Source organism: Sinocyclocheilus anshuiensis, unplaced genomic scaffold (assembly GCF_001515605.1).
Source record: "Sinocyclocheilus anshuiensis isolate Anshui unplaced genomic scaffold, SAMN03320099.WGS_v1.1 scaffold623, whole genome shotgun sequence".
Taxonomy (NCBI): domain Eukaryota; kingdom Metazoa; phylum Chordata; class Actinopteri; order Cypriniformes; family Cyprinidae; genus Sinocyclocheilus; species Sinocyclocheilus anshuiensis.
Window position 1 is genome coordinate 689,568 of NW_015548226.1, and position 24,555 is coordinate 714,122.

General features: G+C 37.4%; 1 protein-coding gene across 1 annotated transcript; it reads right to left on the bottom strand.

The window, feature by feature from the left end:
- Positions 1–481: 481 nt before the first annotated feature.
- wnt4 (wingless-type MMTV integration site family, member 4) lies at positions 482–18,076 on the bottom strand. Its single transcript, XM_016441432.1, has 5 exons — positions 17,582–18,076; positions 5,521–5,756; positions 5,313–5,444; positions 2,012–2,154; positions 482–1,928 (listed from the first exon to the last, which is right to left on the bottom strand). The coding sequence occupies exons 1-5, from the start codon at positions 17,656–17,658 to the stop codon at positions 1,458–1,460; spliced, it is 1,059 nt and encodes a 352-aa protein (XP_016296918.1). The 5' UTR covers positions 17,659–18,076; the 3' UTR covers positions 482–1,457.
- Between the last annotated feature and the right edge of the window lie 6,479 nt (positions 18,077–24,555).

Below are 24,555 nucleotides of genomic sequence, written 5' to 3' on the forward strand. Positions count from 1 at the left end.
CTATGCAACAAGCATAGAAAGCAGGCTAGTAAGATTTTTTTTTTCACACATTGTTTCTAACCCAGTTAATTCAGATTGGCAAGTAACCCATAATTTTGCTTCTTTTTTGGGGGGTGGGGGTTGCTAAATCCAAATGAATGTTTGTCATAATCAACATTATGCAACAGGTGCTGTCAATTGAGCTTAACTTGAATTGACCCCAGGATATTTCTTTAACACCGTCAGCAGCAAGACTACAAAACCAAACTTTACAAAATTATATCTTTGTGTGAACCCATTAAACAAAACTGAATGCATTCATAAAGACCATTAAACCCTGCTAAAAAGATAAGATTTGACCACCAAGTTGGTTAATGTTGTTCAGCGTGGTCTTTTTGAGGAAACCGTTTAATTATTAACGGCCTACTTCCATGAATCACCATTTGCAAAGAGCAATTCACCCAATAAGCACAATCACAAACATGTCAGTCTTTGACACGGCATATATTTCAATTTAACATACATTCATATGAAATATAGTCCTCTTCAGTGTATAAGTCTTTACAAATCTATGTTTCTTTTAAAAGCATACTGGATAGCAAGTTTTACTATAGAAAAGCTTGGAGTTATGGTATCGTACATAAATAATTCAGTCACTCGGTCTGACTAATGGAGCAGGGAATGCTGGGGGATTTGTTTATTTGTGGTATGTGCATCTGGAGAGGAAAAGTGCTAGAGTCATCGTGCACAGAATCCATGGTCCAAGCACCCCAAGCGGGTAAACAATTTATGTTTGTTAGTTTCGCGCCAGATGCATGGTTACAGCTCAGCACCAATCATCCGTCTGTGTCAATAGCTAGTTAACTAACGACTTTGATTTTCAAACATCTTGCTGACAATTATATTTCCACTCCGTCTTGTTCGGAGCCGGTTTGCATCCCTAGTAAAGCAGGCCTCGCTTTAATACTTGCTGTACATTATTGGTGAGTGATTTTTGAATTCAAGCAGCATCACAGGAACGAATGGCCACGAGTATGGAAAACTATGGAAAGTACATGCACACCTGGACTGCATATCTCAGTTAGTCCGAAGTCCATCTTTCAGGATGAAACCCTAAAGCAGCATTAACGATGAAAAGGCTTTTAAACGTTGACCTTTCTCCATATTCATGTGCCCCTGATCCCAATGGCACTCCTCTGGTGCGCGTCACATTAAAAATTCACTCTCTATTTGATTGCAATAAGTTAAAATAGATAGATATATATATATATATATATAAAAATAAGAGAGCAACCACAATTAAAAACAGAACGAGAAGAGAGAAAAATACTCTCAATTGGGACCTCGGGTATATTCGCCCCTATATTTTAAAGTTTCATGTATGACATGTTCCTTTATTGTCGCATGAAATGCTGGGGAATTTGTCTGGTTTCCCTGTGCATGTAGGGAAGTGGTGAGAATAAGTTCTGCAGTCTGGATCACCGACACGTGTGCATCTCGACCATCTTGCGGCACTGTTTGCACTTGACGTAGCAGCACCAGTGGAACTTGCAGCTGCAGCGGTCGACCACCTCCACCTCCTCCGTGTGGAATCCGCGACCGCAGCACATGAGCTCGCAGCCGTCGATGGCCTTCGAGGTCTTGTTGCAGAAGCGCCCTGCGGTTCCCAGTATGCCTGGAGTTCTGGGGTCGTGTTCGCAGAAGTCTGGGCTCGGGTCCAGGTACACCAGATCTTCATCTGTGTGCGGCTTGAACTGTGAGTTTCGTGGAACCAGGACCTTGGTGGTGCCCACTTTGCGCAGCTCCACTTCTGTAGCGCCGTCGAATTTCTCCTTGATGATGTTGCCCACTTTGCGGAACGGCGGCATTGCTTTCCAGCAGGTTTTTACCTCGCAGGAACCTGAAACGCCGTGGCACTTACATTCCACTCGCATGTGGTTCAGAATTGCCTTGGGATGGTAAAAGAAAGGTAAGTTGTTAACAAATTATGAATGCTAAAAGCTTTCGGCATGATGCTTGTTGAGCGTCTTACCTTCCTCCCCGCCTCGTTGTTATGAAGGTTCATTAGGGCTCTGTTGGAGGACTGTCCTTTACTTCGTTCTCTGACGTCCACAAAGGACTGGGAAAAAGCAACCCCGTATGCAATGTTATCCGAGCATCCTGACCACTGGAAACCTGTTGAGATAAAAGCGGTCAAAGATGGAGAAGTTTAATGAGAAATCACGTGTTTTTATCAGCCCATCTGGAAACAAATTTACTGCATTGGCAATTTTTGTCCAGGTTAGTGACATCGGGGGCCAGATTTACTATCAGCTTGTGCCAGCGCAAACCCTCTTTTGGTGTTAAAAAACTACTGTCAGGATTTACTAAAGACACACAGTGGGAAATTACCGCTGAAAAGCCATGGACAGTTATTTTTGCGACTCACCTTATTGAATATGCATTTGTAAAAGTTTCCCTTTCGATCGGTACATTTATGGGAGGAGAGTATTTAAATGAATCACGCAACGCAATTTACTAAGATTTGCGCTCATCAATTCACTGGTATTTGTGCTATTATTTAATGCCCAAAAAAGCATGTCTTAAAGTAGGCGGTAATTTGCGCTGCTCTTGGTAGATTGCGCTGTCATTATGGAAATTAAATGTTGCGTCTGTGTACACCTTGTCAGTAAGTCACCCGAAGAATTTTTCCCTCCCATCGGCGCTTTTATGGAATTGCGCTCTAACGCTAATTTGCCCTGTTTAGTAAATCTGGCCCTAGATCTTTGAATGTCATTTATAGTTTCGTTTGAGACACTTACGTTTAAGTGAACTAGATATCCATGAAGAACGGTGTATTTGACTGTTATTTAGTTTTACTTAATAATATGAAATAGTCTGCAATTTTTTTCCTGTATTTTTTATGCTTTTTGATTATAGGGGAGAGCGGGGTAAGTTGACCCACCCCCTGTATCTTGGCAACTGTACATTTTTACTGTCATGTGACCTTGTATTTTAGAATCCCCCATAATTTCTGCCAAAGTGAAAAGGAGAAACCGGTGTGGAAGGCACCTATTTACTTTAAAAACTGTTTTTGGCTTGTCAAAGTAATATCTTGGCATTAAATCAAAGCAAATTCATCCAGGTCTAAAAATATTTATGATGCATATAGGTGATTTAGGAACATATAAAACCATGCAAGTCATTTAGCTAAATATTAGCCTGAATTGGTAAGCTAGCTAGTTTTTTTCCAAAATGGCAGCTATGGGGCAAAGTGAGCCGAATGCTGTGGGGTAAGTTGAAACCAGCATTTTAATTTTAACGTACCCCAACATAAGGGACTGAAGTTAAAGGGGTCATATGATGCGATTTCAAGTTTTGTGGGAAGATTTGCATAACATCGCCCAAATGTATACGCAAAGAAAGAAGGCGTAACTTTTGATTCTCGCTGTAGTATTGTTGCCGCCGCCGCCATGTCGTGGAGACGCTGTGAGTTTCGTTGTGAAAGCGAAACTACTTTGTTTGGTCTTCCAAAAGAGGACACAGCTAGAAATCAGTGGTTAAGTTGTATTTACAACACTGTTCCAGAACAGTTCAAACCAAATATTCAGATGTGTGCAACGCATTTTACGGAGGACGAGGACTGTTTCCTGGGAGAGTAGCCTACAATGCCGGTGTTCTGGTGAATTCAGTTCCCCTGTTTCCACTTCGGCGCGCATGCTGATACAGTCTATGATGCTTTCAAATAATGCTGACTCACAGCCTGTAAGTACGTTTTCATATTTAAAGGATTTGCCACTGACGATTCAAACGCGAGTTTTGAGCAGTGTAGAGTAGCACTTGTTGTTTGTCGTTTCTCCGATCACAAATGCAGACATGGTTTTATGTTTACGCGGCGCGATGCAACGCAAAGCGTAAAAAGACAGTATAAGTCATTATAATCCATAATTATGTCCCCACTGGATGCAACAAATGCCTCGTTTATAATGGGTTTTAATGTTTTTGTCTTATCGCGCCGGGACACGGCATCACAGTATGGTAAGGGGCGTAACATTTCCGTCACACGCTTGAGGAATTCGGCCAATCACAAAGCACTAGATAGCTGGCCAATCAGAGCACACCTCGCTTTTCAGAACGATGAGCTTTGTAAAAATCGACGCGTTTCAGAAAGGCGGGGCATAGAGGAGAAACAATAATGTACAGTATGTGGAAAATAATGTGTTTTTTGAACCTTAAACCGCACAAACACATTTCATTACACCAAATACACCAAATAATGTTCTTTTTTAGCAACGTCATATGACCCCTTTAAGTTAAATCTATGTATTATTTGTAGTTTATTTGATAGGGACAGTGTACAAGTACACCAAATCCTTTGATAAGAACCAGAAGAAGCTTTTCATCACATTATAATCATATCTTTCCAACTGTAGTCCCTAATGGCCGGCTCGACATTGCAGAAAAGCTACCATGCCAAGAAACTTTTGACTGTAATGTTTATTCGTTTCAGTGACATTTATTCATTAATTCTAATTCAGTTTTTATGTGTTTTATGCAGTTTTATATTGTTTTTGGGAAGGTTATAATTTTCGTGTTCAACATATTGTTTCAGAAATGCCAATAATTAAAGATTGAAATTTAAACTTCATTTGGTAATTTTTATGTTGTTTAGGTTAGCTTTAAGAAAAGAAATATGACTGTAAAAGGAAAACGATTATTAAATTAGTTTAAAAGAGATAAATTATCTTCTAAATTTCACACGGGTTTGAATCAGTTTCATTGTCATTTAACACCCAGATGGTGCATCTTACCCTCTTACTCGGATCAACTTACCCCTAACCTGGGGCAAATTGAGCCACGGGAACACTTTTTTAATAAGAAGCCATATTTTTAGAACCCTCTGTTATAGATGCATTCTGATAATTTAAAATGATAGGAAACTTCCTGAAATTACTTTAGATACTTTTATTGTACTTCTGCCTTATTTTCTCTTATATATACAGGTGCATCTCAATAAATTAGAATGTCGTGGAAAAGTTAATTTATTTCAGTAATTCAACTGAATGCTTTTTGATTATTGTAGTATAATCTATTGCATTTCCTGTTCATAAACTGCACCTATGAACAACATGAATTGTTATTTACCACTTTATATATCAGTCGCATGACTCTTCCTGTCTAATCTGCCATTTCTTGGCCAGGATATGCTGCACCATACACCTTTTGGTCTGGGTATTATGGTTTCATAGCTATTTTAATCATCATAGTCCTAATCATTTAATCATAATTATTAATAATGGTTTCACAGCAATTAATCAATCATCATAATCATTATTCAAACAAACTGCACATACCTTCTGGACTGACACCGTGCACATTGCGGTCGCAGCCACACTTGTCCAGCTCCCCACTGCTGCAGGCTCTGGTCACTGCAAAGGCTACGCTAGCAGCAGATATGGCGTACACAAATGCAGCTTCCCGTGTACCTGTGACACAAATAAGCAGCCATTAAGCATGCACACAGTTTTAAGCACGTCCAGTTAAATTAATGAGGCTACTTACCTTGTGTGACCACTTTGCCAAACACAGGAACACTCTCTAGCGTCGAGCAGTTCCAGCGTCGGTTGCGGAACTGAAACTGGCACTCGTCGATAGCGAGCTGAGCGCCCCTGCGGACCGCGTCCATCACCTCCACATTACGCTTGCAGATCTGAACCTGCCTCTGGATGAGTCCTCTGAGCTTCTCACAGGTTTCTTCATCTGAGATGCTCCCCACCGATGACAGCTTTGCCAGGTATCTGAGGACAAACCAATAGAGTCGTGATCGATAAATGTTCATAGACTCTCATTAATACAGGCATTTGTAAAAAAAAACAGGCACACTTTATTTTAAATTCCAATTCTCGCTATTAACAAACCATTAACTATGACTTTTGGCTCAATAAACCCCTAATTTGCTGCTTATTAATAGATTGTAAGGTAGTTGTTAAATTTAGGTACTGGGTAGGATTAGGGATGTAGAATATGGTCATGCAGAATATGTGCTTTATAAGTACTAATTAACAGCCAATATGTTAATAATAGATATGCTAATAAGCAACTAGTTAAAAGTGAGAACTGGTCCTCATACTAAAGTTTTACTGAAACAACTTTGTATCTAGACGCTGAATGTTTTTGGAGCTTGAAGAAAAAGAGTAAATATAATTTGCAATATTAGAATGTAGAATATTATGATTTTTTTCTTTCTTTGTTTTACATATATATTATCATATTTATTATCAACATAGAAATCCTTTCTAACAATATAAGTCTTTACTGTCACTTTTTATCAATTTAACACATCCCTGCTGAATAAAAGTATTAATTTCTTAGAAAAAAAGAAAATCTAATTTACTGACCCCAAACTTTTGAACGGTAGTGTATAAAGTTGCAAAAGATTTCTGTTTTAAATAAATGCTGTTCTTTTTAACTTTTTATCCATCAAAGAATCCTGAAAAAAAAGTATCACAGGTTCCAAAAAAATATTAAACAGGACAACTGTTTTCAACATTGATAATACATCAGCATATTATAGAATGATTTTTGAAAGATCATGTGACACTGAAGACTGGAGTAATGATGCTGAAAATTCAGCTTTGCATCACAGGAATAAATCATATTTAAAAAGTATAGAAAAATAGAAAACCATTATTTTAAATTGCAGTAATATTTCACAATTTTACCATTTTTTTCCTGTATTTTTGATCAAATAAATGCAGCTTTGATGAGCATGATAAATTTCTTTTAAAAACATAAAACATTTTACTGTGGTCATTTTATTAATTTATTTATATTTATATAAGTTTTAGCAAATTTGGGGTTTTGTATTACCATGTTTCCCAATTTATTTATTTATTTATTTGTTTGTTTGTTTGTTTTAGTTAAATCGCTTGATTTATTTGTTATAGGAATAGGATCTGACCCATGCATCGTTCCACTAGTTTGGTGACCCAACATAGGGTTTTCATTGACTTCATAGCACAAACAGTACAATAAACACCGCTAACATAAACAGCTTTGGCCTCCTTTGACGTTCTTGGAAAGCTGTGCTGGACAGATGACGTAAGGGTGATGTTGCGAGAGGTGGATAGAGACTATCTTCATCCATCACCTCCAGGGCCAGGGGGTCGGGGCAACACCATCGCTTTAAAGGGTCTGCTGAGCTGCATCTCTTTAAGGCACCTTATAAAAATAGTCCTGTACTACAACACATCACACAGGTTTTCATCCGTACACACCAAGCTTGGTCTCATTATCATCGAGACTGGTGGAGATCAAAGTCTTGACTGTTTAAAGTCTGTGCAGATGCATTTTGAGAGTTGCGTGCAGGTGATGTTTGCAAGGGCACTCACGAATGTGTTTGTTTTGCATTATTTGTTTCTGAAGGTCTTTTTGGTGTGGTGCTGGGTAATTCCAAAGTGCGCCCAAGTGTATTGCGTATGGAGGTCTTAAGAATGGCTTTGAAGGTGCTCTGCTGTAAATACTCAATTAAGTTGCAAGATCTCAAGGTTTACTGATTCGGATTGTAGCTCAAGGCTAACCCTGAAAATCATCACGGATCGGATCTGACTCACGAAATGCTCATCATGTAAATGCGAGTATTTACACTCTTGAAAGTAGGGTTTAAATGGGGGTTTTCGCAGCAATGCAACCATTTTTGGTACAGAGAAACTTTCATGGAATGGTTCTCAAAAGAACTGTTTTTTTTTCTTACTGTGAAGAACATTTTAGAAATCTAAAGAACCTACTGTGGAATGGAAAGAATAAATGTTCTTAATTGAACCATCAATGCCAACACTGTAAAACCAAACAGTAAAATTATTTTTTAAAAAGTTAATTACTAAACTTATTGTACTCGAAAGAAAAAAGTTATGTGAACTCAATAACCAATTAAGCTGAATTTGAAATAAATGAGTTAATGCAGACTTCTAGTTCTCAGCATGCTTTGCGTTAAGGAGAAAGTAAATGTTTAAATTAAGTGCTATTTTTGTGTTTTTGCGCAGGATCAGTATAATAAAGGATGCGTTAATGTTTAATGTTCTGTTAAATTGGGATTTTTAAGGGTTTCTTTTAATCTTGATCTGCAATGGTTACCTTCAAAGAGCTATTTTACCTGATTTAACCCATAAAATGTAGGTTTGTTGGTATAGATTAATGTATTTAGGTTGATTCGGCGATATTTAATAGTATTTTTGTTATACTATTATTATACTACTATAGTACCATGTTTTTTCAGCTATGCAGTTAACCAGCTAATCTGATGTTAATGCAATCACATGTGTGTCAATATTTCAGTTCATGAATGTTCAATTGCAATTAACATTAAAAATTAAAGTTCTACAAACTCAATCTTTGAGTTTGTCTTAATTTTGATGTAACTGGCCTCGATTGTTTGATATCAGGATTTAAAGTCAATAAAGAAGCGTTATTTTTTGGTTTCAAGGGCTCATCTTAACAAGTTAAAACGGCACGTCCAGCTCCCTGCAGCTGGCAGCGGTGCATCCCAACCCTCTCTGCTGTTGACAGGAGCTGATTTTGAAGGCCACGGCCGGGGCAGATAAGAAACAAACACCTCCTTGTCCACGGGACCATCATCTCTGCTCTCTTGAGCTTTGATAACGCACTCCTGTCCGGCCAGAAGATGAAGCATGACATCAGCGGAGTGGCCAGATGCACATGCATTCTGCTCGGAGGGTGTTTGACTTTCTTTTTTATAGCATCTGTTGACGATTGCATGTTCTTGCATGCGTGTTTACAGCTTTTGTTTGTTTCACCAGTAAATTAGCTCTGTGATCCTGACCTGATAATGAATCTGGCAGCCAAATGGTAGAGGAGGCCCATCCGTTCTGGCGGGATAAGCACTGGAATATAATATATCAGTGCCAGATGCTCTCATAAGACTTGCGCTCGTATCAAGCTCGGGATTTTGACAAGCAAACACCTGAAGAACGGCCCGCTGCGTATTTGTCTGGGAAAAAGATTGTCTGAGACCTTGAGAGAATCTTGTTTTCATTGCGTCCCAATTCTAGCTCTCTAGCTTTCTACTACGTACTCGCTTAAAAGCAGTGCTAAGTTTGGGAAAACAAGGGGAGCCGACTGTGGGATTTTGTAAAAGAATGGGAGATGCCTTCCTCTGAGCTTTCTGGGAGGTTTTTGCGGGAGCATTCCACCTGGAGCACGGTGCCTTCTTCCTTTTGTGTCATGTTTGTGTTGAATTACATTGCCCTGGCCTTTGAGCGCTGTTGGCTCCAGATGGCTTAGCCAAGCGCGACTTAGCACGCAACCATGTCCTACGAGAGAGTTTGGAAGAGAATGAGAGAGAAAAAGAGAGCGGCAACACGTACACACGCCTGTATACAGTATATCCACTCGCTTTGTACTGCTGTCAACGTATAAACACACTTAAAGTTATATAACATACACTACCGTTCATGCTCACCAAGGCTGCATTTATTTGATCAAAAATACAGTGATATTGTGAAATATTTACAATTTTAAAATAGTTATTTTCTATTGCTTAATATATTTTAAAATGTAATTCATTCCTGCTGAATTTTCAGTGTCACGTGATCCTTCAGAAATCATTCGCTGATTTGCTGCTCAAGAACATTTCTTAATAATGATGGAAGCAGTTGTGCATATTTATATTTTTGTGGAAACCATGATACATTTTCTTTCAGGATTATTTGATGAATGGAAAGTACAAAAGAACCCGACTTTTGAATGGTAGTGTATACATATATGTTGCAACTCAAAAGCTTCACTTCCTCTCAGCATCTTTTTGTGAGTTTATTGAATAATCAAACGATGGATGTTGACATTTCCTGTCTCTCTGCTGTAAATCGCTGAAAGTAAATATCAGACCTGTGCAAGCTACCGACAGCAAGTAAACATGAGTGCTATGGCGTCCAAGCTCCACAATTTCATGATGTTTACCAAAATATTTGATATTTACATATTTGTCAGTTGTGCGTCACAAGGCGCTCATGTCTGTGTATTAAAAGCTGTTTCTCTGAAATAAATTCAGTGTTAGGGGCGTTTAAGGGAACTCATGCATTTTAGGGTTTCGTATTTCACCCACATATTTCCATTTTATTATAATTATTTTTAAACACTACCTCCATTTAAAGACATTTAATGTCCCTCGGCATTACCAAGGAGTTTGTTTTGAACAGAAACACTATTGCTGTTACTATAATGCATGACTGTTGGCAATGCTCATACTTTTCCAAAAAACTTTGTGGGGAAACTCATCCTGCACCGTTTGTGGCACTGACAGGAATGATATATTAAGTTGTTCAAAATTTCCCTTTTCTAATCAATCAGATTTGATTTTCACAGGGCAGATGATGAATTGCATTAAGTATGCAACCACCCAAAGGGCCATAAGTGACACATGCCAGCAACCTCTCAGAACCTTAGTAAGGCACTGAGCTGGTGAGTTTTGCATGCTCAAGCACATCTTGCATTTTCATTAGGAGAAGCACAATTCTTTGTCCTAATGACCTTAAATATTCAGCCATCAATATAGGTGATTTTAATTTTAAAGAGTGTAAATATTACTTTTAAAAGTTGAAATTACTAACTAAGATTCAAAGGTTAGATTAGAGGTTGGTAAGATTTTTTTTTAAATGTTTTTAATGCTCACAAAGGCTGCATTTATTTGATTAACAATACAGTAAAATCAGTAATATCGTCAAACATGATTACAGTTTTATAAAACTGCTTCCTATTATAATATATTTTAAAATGCAATTTATTTCTGTGATGCAAAGCTGAATTTTCAGCATCCATTTCTCCAGTCTTCAGTGTCACATGATCGTTCAGAATGTTTTTTTTTTTTTTTTTCTTTTTCTTTTTCTTTTTCTTAGCTCAAAACACATTTTTGTATGCAATAGATTATCAATGTTGAAAACGGTTGTGCTGCTTAATATTTTTGTGGAAAGCCTGACACTTTTTTTCAGGATTTTTTGATGACTAGAAAGCTCAAAAGAAAAGTATTTATTTGAAGTAGTATTTTTTTTAGCATTATAAATGAATTTAGAGTCAATTTCATGCATTTTTGTTAAATAAAAGTATTAATTTTGTAATTTTTTAACGGTAGCCTAAAGATGATCACACCTTAGTCACACCTTAATTCTCCCTTCAAGATTGAAAATACAGTCAAGATGTCATACAGAAAGGAGCCAAAATGTGAATCAAACATCCATCACAGAATGCGACATGTTTTCAGAAACAGATGTGTCATTCTTGCACAACAATGTTTCTCTCATAAACAACAGTGTTTCCTCAATAACTCAGTTACTCACTGGGATTTCTAGGTCTTGCAGACTATTCACAGCACATGTACCAAAGAGCCATTCGCTCATTTGCTTTAAGTTCTGAGTGTTCACCTAGAGCTACAGGACACAGAGTCTTATTGCATTTACACTATGCTCATCTGCAGGTCTAGTGGGTGTCTTTAACTCTAGAGGGCAGTGTTATCTCATTTATTGACAATATCCTAAAAGATTAGCACTGCAATTAACTTCAGTCAATCATATTAATCCTATTTGATGTCCAAGAAAAAAAAAAATCACACTTATGCCATTTTGTTTCCCGGGAAGTTTTAAGCTTGTTTCTCTTCTAGGAAATTAAATATTGAATGTACCAGACGTACATCATGAAGATACTTTCTTCAGAGACTTTCAGAGAGGTAAAACATTTTTTTAATAAACTAATAATCTATACAGATTAATTCAGCTTCGCTAATTGGTCCATATGAATATCTGCTTCTACAAAACAGGACCTTCTGGATCATATGCCTTCAAAACCAAATGAAAAAGGATTAGATATTTAAATCCTATTTGCATCAATTCAAGAGGTAAATTATAGATTATTACAGAGTCATTGCTAACTTGTTCTGTTTAAGTGCTGACAGGCCCCTATGGGAGTTTTGCAATTTTGTTTTTAAGAGAAAAGAACTTGAGACATGTTGTCTGATGATGAGATGGAACATTAGAATACGAAAGTAAAGGCCAAAAATATATACAATTAAAAGTTTTGGTCATAAATTTCACAGCACGAGTGCACGAGGCAGTTCAGAAGAGCCAATGTGGCTCTTGATCTCAATTTGCATTTTTGAAAAGCATTATTTCTGCAAGAACATTAAAGGGTTAGTTCACCCAAAAATGAAAATTAGGCTGCGTTTTACTCACCCCCGAGGCATCCTAGATGTATATGACTTTCTTCTTTCAGACGAATCCAGTCGGAGTTATATAAAAAAATGTCTTTGATCTTTCAAGCTGTTTCATGGCAGTCAGCGGGTGTTGCATGCTTCTGTCCAAAAGAACTTAAATAAAAATCGCCCATCCATAAAAAAAAGTGTCTCACACGTCTCCGGGGGGTGAACAAAGGCCTTCTGTAGCGAATCGATGCGTTTTTGTAAGAAAAATATCCATATTCAAAACGTAATAATCACTTGAATCTAGCTTGCGCTCACTGTTGTAAACAGAAGCAGTTCCGGGGAATGACGTATGAGGTCGGCTCTGCACATGCGCCGCTCAGATGTGACGCATGCGGAAGTGCAGCGGAGAGATCAAAACAAAACAACGGTCAAGAATTAGAAGTACAAAACGAGGATTTGTAAAGAAGAATGTCAGTTGTTTTTTAATGGGCTTTCAATTAGAGATTATTCAAATTCCTATTTTCAGTCTTTCTTTTACTGTATTTGTCCATCACCTGTCTTTTTATGCCATCTTGAACATTTTCTTAGGCTAGTTGAGGAGGGAAATGGTGGATGTTGCCTGGTTTTATCAAATTAACATTTTAATAGGCTGCTGTATGTGACAACAGGTTTTACAGCTTCATTACCCTGTTGTCACTGATGTTATTTGTGTTATCAGTGCTCGGCGCCAGGATGTATTTCGCATTAGAGGTTTCTCTCTTCTCATGTTGCTCATCAGCTGTGAACTATTTATTGACCGTCCTGTGCAAACGTCTCAACCACTGTTCTTTCCATCCCATTCAATGAGAGACACTGTATCGCTTCCCAAACAAATACAACTGCATGGTTTGGTATTATATTCATAATCACAACTGCAAGTGCGTTTTTACATTAGTAAACTTTCTGTGACCTCAGCATGTCAAAAAACATCTGTTTGACACCATGCAACTCTTTCTTTAGTTCTGAAATTGTTGCATCATGAAACTAGAAAAAGAAAATTCATTAAGATAAACTTTAAAAGTTTAAAAAGGTTGCATAGGCCTTATGTTGGTTACTTAAAGGAATAGGTTAATAAAAGGCCATCCTGAGATGAGTTTGTTTTTTTCTGTTCACCATTGGATCCACTGCAGTGAATGGGTGCCGTCAGAATGAAAGTCCAAAACATCACAATAACCCACAAGTAATCCACACGACTCCAGGCCATCATTTAATGTCTTGTGAAATGAAAAGCTGCATGTTTGTGAGAAACAAATCAATTTAACTTTTTAACTTTAACCCGTCTCTTCCATAATCCATAATAATGCTTTCTCCAGTGGAAAAGTCCATCCCCTGTTGTCTTCTCACATCAAAATCCACCAACATATTTGTTTAATTTTTGCTTGTAAACCGTGCTCTTGATCTGTGCATATTTCTCTCCTGATTCAGATGAGACGACTTTTTCACTGAAAAAGCATTAGCATGCATAGAGGGCTTGAATTAAAAAAAAAAAAAAAACGTAATGATGGATTTGTTTTTCTTCAAGCAGCTTAAACATGCAGCTTTTCACTTCATGGTGTGAATTGACAGACTGGAGTCATGTGGATTACTTATTGTGATGTTTTTATCAGCTGTTTGGACTCTCATTCTGACGGCACCCATTCACTGCAGAGGATCCATTGGTGAGCAAGTGATGTAATGCTACATTTCTCCAAATCTGTTCCCATGAGGAAACAAACGTATCTATATCTTGGATGTCCCAAGGGTGAGTAGATTTTCTTTTTTTTTGGTTGAACTATTCCTTTAAAGATCGGATGGAATGATAGAGTCAGGATTTTTTAATAGAATTCTACAAATTCTTTTAGAAGATATTTGTTCATCTACAACAGGGAAACTGTTCAATCAGTTGGAAAAGACATAGCACACTAAGTTGGAACAGACCAAGATAAAAGCAATAGTCGTTGCCTGTCAAAATGCATTAGAATAAGGATTGAAAGTGACTATTTGCAATGTTTATTTAGAAAAGAGTTTGTTTAATAACATTTTACCATCTGTTATTTATAGTCTCTACTTAATGATTCATTCCTGGCATTTTTAATACAAACAAACTGCAAATGATCATTCATAAAATATTACAAAGCAATGTAAGCTTATATTTGCATGAACAATGCAGGCATACCATCATGCCTGACCTTCTCTCAGACAAACTCACCCAGCTCTCCGTGCCCACCTCCATCTGTCAGTGGATCACCAGCTTCCTGACAGACAGGCAGCAGCTAGTGAGGCTGGGCAAACTCACATCCAGGACTATCACCATCAGCACTGGCGCCCCCCAGGGATGTGTACTCTCCCCACTGCTCTTCTCTCTCTACACGAATGACTGCACCTCTAAAGACCCCTCTGTCAAGCTCCTGAAGTTCGCAGATGACACTACAGTCATCGGCCTCATCAAGGACGGAGACGAGTCTGCTTACAAACAGGAGGTTAAAGAGCTGGCTGTCTGGTGCGGTCTTAACAACATGGAGCTTAACACGCTCAAAACTGTGGACTTCAGGAGAAATCCCCCTGCACTCCCCCCACTCACCATCATGAACAGCACTGTAACAACAGTGGAGTCATTCAGGTTCCTGGGCACCACAATCTCTCAGGACCTGAAGTGGGACACTCATAGACTCCATTGCAAAAAAGGCCCAGCAGAGGTTGTACTTCCTTCTCCAGCTGAGGAAATTCAACCTGCCACAGGAGCTGCTGAAACAGTTCTACTCTGCTATCATTGAGTCTGTCCTGTGTTCATCCATAACTGTCTGGTTTGGTTCAACAACCAAATCAGACATCAAGAGACTACAACGGACAGTCAGGACTGCTGAGAGGATTATTGGTGCCCCTCTGCCCAGCCTCCAAGATCTTTACATCTCCAGAGTGAGGAAAAGGGCTAAAAAACTCACCTTGGACCCCTCACACCCAGCCCACTCTCTTCGAACTGTTGCCTTCTGGCCGTCGCTACAGAGTACTGACCACCAGAACAGCCAGGCACAAGAACAGTTTTTTCCCACAGGCTATACTCAGTCTGAACAATTAATCTTTCATAATTATACATCGTCCATCACAACTAACATAGTTATATTTATATTAAACTGCACACTTTGTAAATAACATATCTGCACACTAATAAACATTTCTGTACATTTATCTAAACAATTACATTTTTTCCTATACTTCTATTTCTGTATATAGTACATTACTCAATTTTTATTTTTTTTATTATATTAGTGTTATATTACATCCCTACTGTGTTATTCCTATGTATGTCTGCACTATGTTTGTACTTTCTTCTACACTGGAAGCTCCTGTCGTCAAGTCAAATTCCTTGTGTGTGTAAACATACTTGGTAATAAAGCTCTTCTGATTCTGATTCTGATTCTGACAAGCACATGCTGTTGATGGAGGTTTGAAGATGTGCAGGTGCAGTACAACTGCTCTCATGACCTGCACCTACACCTCAACCCTCTACAGGTGCTGATGGATGTGCTCAAGAATAATACATTCACACCAATGAAAAGCTCTCGACTGTACTTCAAAACATTTAATTATGACTACTGAGTAAAGAGTGGACTTTTACACCCTAGTAAACAGGAGAACGTTATTTAATGCACACTCTTAAAAATGACTCTTCATACTAGAACTACAAATGCTTTACAGCTTAATACTTTTTAAGCACCAAAAAAACTTTATTATCTTGTTTTCAGAATGTTTATATTCTGGTCTTTCAAAGAGTTTAGAAGCCAAAACACTTAACTGAAGAACCTATAATGAAACATCAAGAACGTTTTAAAGTCTACACCTAACCTACTATACAGCAAAGCCATTGAAGTACTTTTATTTTTAAGATTTGCTGCACAATAATCCACAGGCTTCTTATATGCAACCAACAGGAGACAAAACAGAAAAAGTTTGCTTACTCAGTCATACCTTTTGAATTTATTTGAAACGATTGAGACAAAACATAAAGAGTTTTCTTAATCTTACTTTGCATTTAAATCTCATTTTAAGATCAGTCATGATAAAATCACTGTTTATTTCATCTGAACTAAAATAAGACTGCTATGTTGCTTAGAAGTTTTACCTCAGGAATATGTCTGAAGATGATCTTTAAGAAAGCATGGAACAATTTTACTGAATTTATTTTAAATTCACCATAATGTATTGTTAATGGTCATGCAGTTGACACTGAGCAATAGTTTTCTACTTTATTTTAAGAATTAAAATAAAATAAAAACACCTTACAATTTTTTAATGTTGTTTGGATATTGCATGTTTTAAGTTTTTACTCCGAGTCTCTCTGTGCCATTTCCCTGTTGTTCGAATTAATCGTAAACTTAAACCTTACAGTTCTTATCAAAACTTAAAGTCACATTTTATGACATTCAAATTCCATTAACTGTTTTCCCTAACCTGTAAATAATATTTACAGTGTGTCTTGATCGTTAGACAACATTTCAGCTTCTTGCCCACGTGTTGCTCATATAACTCGAAGCGATCACATTTTTTGTTTGCTAAAGAAAACCTGTCTAATGTCTATTTGGCTACCTGCTAATACCTGTCCTGAGATGGGGTTGGAATAGTGTACAAGCTCCTGTCAGAATGATCATATTTTGTAGACAGGTAGGAGGTTTTCCTTTAGTGTGAAGCGTGTCTGTACATGTCCCAAACCTGTCACCACGCCTTTAGTTAAAAACACTCTTCCATCGAAAACTCAACTACATCTGGATAGATTAAATGATGTGCTATTTCTGCCCCGAGGATACAGATAAATAATTCTAAACACCTAGAAATGCAAACATCTTGATGTGGCCTTAACAAAGCATGCTATTCTGCTTCTCAACTATATAAATATCAAAATCATGTCATTGATTTATGAGTTCTTTGCTATAATCATAAATTATCATAAGTGATTCATTTATACAGCTCTCTTCAGAGCTGTTACTGCTGTCATATTCATGCGTTGCTCTCCAGGCTGCGCGCAACCAGCGCCAAGCGCGGCTGTGCCAAAAGCACATTAACTGAACGTCTCCAAATAACCGGTTTCATTTCCTTATACTTTGTGTCGTCCATACAGTGCATGCTTTGACATTTTAATTTTCTATTAAAGGCTACGTTAGTTACTTAAAGTTTACAACTGTGTTGCGGGCTAATTCATGTCTTCTGCGCTTTCAAAAATGGTAGGCTAATCTATATATGTTATAATCTTATTCACAAATTCGCTTAGTTTCAGATTTGTAGTTCACATGCTGTATTTGACATTTGCTTTTAGGAATCTGACTGACTTTAGTCATAACAGTCAACCTTAACAGTCAACCTAGACGTCAAAACATCACATGAATGAAGAAAGTGATATTGACTTACAGCCAGTTGCTCGCATTGGCGGAGAAGAGTGCTAGAAAGAGCATAAGCAGTGACTTTATCAAATACTCCGATGACATCTTGAAAGGATAAATCAGGTAAAGGTTGCTGGCGTAAAATCCTCAGGAGGGGTTTATCTGGGCACCGCGCGGAAAAGTTGCATCGAAAAGCGATTAATCCATCATTGCGCATCCATTTGGATGAGAAGCAGGTCTGTCCGGACCAACAGTTCTTGTCTCCTCGTGTAAACAAGCGCAAGTGCTCGATATAGTTTATATGTAGTGGCAGCAAAATCACACTGAGTGGTATCCTCTGATGCGATTTCTTTAGAGCGCCTGCAGCGGTTTCCACGGTCAGCTTTTACGCAGCATCAGATAAAGATGAACTACGCGCGGTCCAGCCAGTAAAGTGAGTCTAAATGGCAGTCCCGGTCCTGTGCGTGCAGTTAATTCATCTAAACGTGAAGTTCAGCTCCGTTTCATGACCCCTGTGGATGCCACTCTGAACTGAGTCTGAGAGGGAATGCTGAATTTACTGACTCCTGAAGGGTTTGGTAGGGGCGGTGCGTAATTTGGGGGAGGTTTTGATGTGTGAGAAAGCAGATAAAGGCGGGTTTAGTGCATGCATATATGTTTTCTCTTGCTCTTGGCTGCCAATAATTTTTTAATTTTTTAAAAGTTCTCCAGAGGGACTGAATGCGGCAACTATTCGCCGTGCTTGAGGTATAACCGCTTATGATTTTGGCAAGGTGTATTTTCCCTGGCCTCAGTGCCCCCAAACGCAAGTACTTTGTGGTTAGGATGCTATTTATAGGATGTCTAGCATTTTTTGGACAAAAATAGACCACAGACATTGCTGTTATTATGGCATATTATTATTATTAATGCTGTGATTCATAGTTGTCATTTAAAATGATAATGAAGAGTCAATTCAAGACGCAGCGTTTTCAAAGGTAAAATTAGATTTATTAGGCTTGCATAGACAAATAAACCAGGTTTGTCTTCGTATTGGACATTTGTCTGAAATCAGTCGTGGTGGTTTCACTTTGGGTCGTTTTCTGTCAGCATAGTCACAGCAAGTGTTCATCATAAGTTCATGTGTTTTAAACATGGTATATGCAATGGGAAACTACAAACATCTTTCTATGCTGGTAAATGTATGTGTAATTGTTTTTATCTTGCAAGTTTACTAGGCTGACAGACAAGTGCTTGGCTGGGTCACTCGGAATCGCTGTTGACCAACAGAGGGAGAAAGTGAGTAACAATAACTGGTGCTTGAGTCAAGGCTGGCGTTGGCTGGGTTCTGAATTGGAGGACTGCATGGTTTCAATGTTAGGAATTCGAGATTGTTCTGATGAACCTTTTATTATTTTATTTATTTTTTTAATTTTTTTGCAGCTCAATGTACAGTAGAGCATTTCTCTTTCAAAGCTTGCTTTGTGTAATGACCATTCAAAAATGTTCAGGCTTCATCTAATATGCTTTTTTTTTGGCTTAACTATGATTTTATTATTGTTGTTGTTAAAAACAAAATTTAGGTAGAATTCATTTTTTGTATTCCAGTCTTCATGATTAAATGATCCATCAGATGTCATTCTAATAGCTAATAACTGCACAAGAAACATTTCTTATTATTATTAACATTGAAAAAAGTTGTGCTGCTTAATATTTTTGTTGAGCATTTTTCTTAGATGAATAGAATAGAGCAGAACAGCATTTATAAGGACTATAGGAATCTTGTGTAACATAGTATGCACTATTCATCAATTTAATGCATCCTTGCTGAATAAAAACATTTTATATTTTAATTTTCTCTTTAAATAATAATCTTTAATTCATATTCTGTTCTCTTAATTCTAAGGTGCTGTTTGAATGAGATGACTAATGACATTAATAAATTATAATTAGTAGAAAAAAGCCATGCAGTCATGTTTAGATTAAATGCGTTTTAATTCTTGTGTAAATTCTCTCTCATCAGGCCTTTTAAATACTAGACTCCGTGTCTGGACCCAGAACACACTCGTTGCTGGTTCTGTCCAGTTCTGCACTCCACTGGTGCTGATTTACTGAGCCTTGGCCCTCATGCAGTCCCACACTCACAAAATTTTTATATTTTAATTTTCTCTTTAAATAATCTTTAATTCATATTCTGTTCTCTTAATTCTAAGGTGCTGTTTGAATGAGATGACTAATGACATTAATAAATTATAATTAGTAGAAAAAAGCCATGCAGTCATGTTTAGATTAAATGCGTTTTAATTCTTGTGTAAATTCTCTCTCATCAGGCCTTTTAAATACTAGACTCCGTGTCTGGACCCAGAACACACTCGTTGCTGGTTCTGTCCAGTTCTGCACTCCACTGGTGCTGATTTACTGAGCCTTGGCCCTCATGCAGTCCCACACTCACAAAAGAGGTGTGATCTGTTATCCCCACAGACGCCACCGTAGCTAATAACTGCACAAGAAACATTTCTTATTATTATTAACATTGAAAAAAGTTGTGCTGCTTAATATTTTTGTTGAGCATTTTTCTTAGATGAATAGAATAGAGCAGAACAGCATTTATAAGGACTATAGGAATCTTGTGTAACATAGTATGCACTATTCATCAATTTAATGCATCCTTGCTGAATAAAAACATTTTATATTTTAATTTTCTCTTTAAATAATAATCTTTAATTCATATTCTGTTCTCTTAATTCTAAGGTGCTGTTTGAATGAGATGACTAATGACATTAATAAATTATAATTAGTAGAAAAAAGCCATGCAGTCATGTTTAGATTAAATGCGTTTTAATTCTTGTGTAAATTCTCTCTCATCAGGCCTTTTAAATACTAGACTCCGTGTCTGGACCCAGAACACACTCGTTGCTGGTTCTGTCCAGTTCTGCACTCCACTGGTGCTGATTTACTGAGCCTTGGCCCTCATGCAGTCCCACACTCACAAAAGAGGTGTGATCTGTTATCCCCACAGACGCCACCGATGATACTGGAGCAACAAGAGCAAGACTGCATGGAGCCAAGGAGACGAGGTTTGGACGGCAGACAACCTACATGACACTATTTTTTTCACAGCTGTTGTGCTTAAGCACTCTCTTTCCCATTAAGTAAATCAGCAGCATTTGAACTACAATCATTGGTGGCGGATTGGTCAGGATAAATCCCAAATTCTGTATCGGTTTAGATTTGGGAAGATTTTCTCTTGTCTTTAACTTCTAAACTTGTCTGGAGTGCAATGTAAAAGCCACTTAATGCCACTTAATTCCCAGTTTCTCTCCTAGAAATATTGGGTCTTTTTTCCAGTTCAGTAACGAGACTGCTCTAGACATGCATGTGGATAAACAGGCAGTCAGAGATGCTGACTTACGACCGAGAAATTATAGACATGTGCCACCAGTGAATGAATCCATTCTTGTAGCGCGAGCGCTGCAGACGTCTGGATAGGCTCTTCTCAGCATGCGCTGAACATGCAAGTGTGTAACAGTCATTGCACAGCAGACTGCAGTGCTTTCAGTACCTAGCAACCTTTGCATGACTCCTGCATAGCGTTTGCTCTTCCTCTGTCTGGAGTCATTCAAATTATGCTGCATCAGCCCTGTCTGCTTTGGCTGATACTTATCAATGCTTTAGGTTCCATTGCATAACAGTATTGTCCTTTTCACATTAGCCGGTGTTTTCACATTTCGGCACCTAAAACATATTGCCCTAATATATGTACTGGAAATAGGGTTATTATTTTCATAGGATATCTTTCATGAACAAAACTGTAAAAAGTAATTATAACATAATTTAAAGTAAATTGTTGGGATTATGCAGTTATGTTAATATTAATAATATATGAACAATGTTATTCAATAATATTAATATCATGATAACAATAACATTAATCTTATTGTGCCTTTTGACATGTGTCTTTTATTTATTATTTAGAAGTCTACTTGCAATGATGATAAGCATGGTTTGTGTCAAAGAAAAATTCACAACTGTGTTAATTTAGTGTATTGTTGAGACTATACAGTTATATTCATATTTTTAATTTAATAAAATTCATTAATTATATTATATTACTATTATTTGATAAATTAATAATGCATTGTATATATGTTTGTTAATGTGCAATTGCATTGTGCTATTTATTTCTTTATTGATTAATTAATTAATTAATTCATTTTAGTAATTTAGTCAATTTAATATATTGTTGAGACTACGTCATTATATTTTTATTACTAATATTTAATTATATTATTAATCTTAATAATATTATATCACCAATATGATTAATTAATTATATCAACAATTCATTCTAAATATTAATCATGTAAATTAATAATTTATATTCAAATATTAATAATATTTGTTAGAGCCCGACCGATATGGGTTTTTTGGGGGCCGATGCCGATACCGATATTGGGGAGTAAAAAAAGACAGATACTGATATATCGGCCGATATTCTTTATGTGTAGGCTATATTATAGTACAGTATAGTCAAAAGTTTGGACACACTTCCCATTCGTGTGTCCAAACTTTTGAGTGGTACTGTATATAGAATACAGTATATAGTCTACATAAACAGAATATATATATACATAAACACATTTTTTACAATGATAACTCAAATGTGGTGATCAAACACTAATAATGATGTGACAAACATAGGCCTATGTAGTGGAGACAGGGTATTTAACAATTTAACAATAAACTTTATTATTCAAAATTAGTCTGACATCAGTGCACTTAACAGTAAACTTCACTTCACTTATTATAAATAACTTAACACAAATAGAACAAAATATATATAACTTGAATTAAGGAATTAAACAAGGTAACTGTGTAGGGCAAGCAAGATACTGCCAAACCACCAGGGACAGGTTTATGCAGGAAGCACAGCTTTTCCAAATGTAAACATCTAAAATTAATAAATAATAATAATGAATATATAATTTTTTTTTTTTCACAAATTCTGTGTTGTGTATTTTCTGGTACTCAAATGAACATGCAATCTATCTATCTATCTGTCTATCTATCTATATATATATAGATGTGATGTGACCGATGTAATAACCATGAGTATAAACACCAGTCCAGCTGCGATCAGCTCCGGTGGCCGTAACACAGGCTTTAATGCGCCGCAGACGCGTGCCGTGATGCGCAGATCAGCTCTACAGGAAATGACATCAGTATCTGTGGCCCATCTGCTGAGATTGTGTGGAGTTCAAGAGAGGACGTCGAGCCCAAATTAAAATCAGATCTAAGAGTGCTGATCAGATCTGCTTTCTTTGTCATGAATACATATATTGTTGTCTTTTTGGACCAAAGCAAGCTGGCTAGAATTAGGCCATCGGTGTTGAAGTTAGTCAGAAGTGAGCAGAGAGGTGCAGAGGTTAGGCAACAGAAGGTTGATCTGATCATCCCTGTCTGTGATAAATGAAATCCAGAATGAATGACTCCTGGGAAAGGGGAAGAAAGGGGCTTAGTCATGAAAAGGCGTTCCTGAGCGGTCCCGCCCTCCATGGCAACATGGATTGGCACATATATCTGATCACAATGGCATTCCCAACCCAAACAGATTTTATACAGCTTGTGCTTGCAGAGCCATTGCCAAGGAAACGGCTTTCCAATGGCATGTTAATGGTGGTGTGCCGAACCCCTTTAACATTTACACTGAGCGTTGGGTACCATAAACATTTCCCCTCCGTGTTGTGTTGACTGTGAGTTATGGCAGTATTATGGTCACAGGTCTTTTCTGGCCTCCCACCGTCACACCTGCTATCGCAAGAATTAGACTGAATTTAGCCAATAAAAATAACTGTCAGAAAACATTTGGATTAAGGTTTTGTCATTTGTCAGAAACAAGCAATTTGTAACTCAACAGCATTAGTAGCGCTGCAAGATACTTTTAGTCTTATTTTTAATTGCTTTCATTCATTATTATGTGGCGCTCTGGAATGCTTGATTCTGATTGGTCAATCCTAGCACTCTACACTGTAATGGTTTATTTTTCTTTTCAAATTTTTTATGAAGAATGTTTTACAAGAAAATTCAATTTCAGTCTTTCTACTTTCAAATTTCATGTTTAATTCAATGTGCTACTTGTGGTTTCTTTGTAAATTAATTGTGAAATGTACTAGCAATTTTTGCATTCTTGCATCAATACAAAATCTTTTAAATTATACAGAAATCATACAGTTTTTGAAAATCTGAAATAGCAGAAAGTTTTCTGTAAAGGGTAGGTTTATGGTAAGGGGAAAGAAAATACAGTTTGTACAGTATGGGGACTCGTGTCACGGTGGGGACTTAAATCGAGGTCCCTACGGGTAAACAAGCTAATAAATCACACAGAATTAAGTTTTTTGAAAATCTAAAAATGCAGAAAGTTTCCTGTGAGGGGTAGGTTTAGGTGTAGGGTTGGTGTAGGGCGATAGAAAATATGGTCTGTACAGTAGAAAAACCATTACGCCTATGGAGAGTCCCCACAAGGATAGCAAACCAGACGTGTGTGTGACTGATGAAGATGTTTTCTTAATTTGCTGGTGTTTTTTCAATTTGCATGTGTTTTCTTACGTTGCAGCGCATTGAGCTCTCTCGGCCACCGTACTAGTCTCTGTCACTGAATCTGCTGTTAAAATGAGCCATCCATTCATCATATCATCATGCAAAACTAAGAATTAGAATAATTGTAATGTGACTAGCAAATATAGGTGCAGGTGGGTGTCCCGCGGATAATTTGAAGCAGCGGACTCGGGTGAAGTTGGAGCACATCCGCGAATCTCTACACTGCAGTGACCTGGGTGGCCAGTAGCAAACAATTGAGCGCGTGTGTTTTATTCCTAGCATCGATCTTGGCAACTTTTCCCCTTGGAAATCCTGATAAGCACAACACGGGTGACATCCCAATGAAAGTTTTTACAGGTTCCTCTATCTCAGATCACAACAGGTTAAGTTTGTTCTCCTTTCCTTCCAACAGAAAAGCAGATCCTC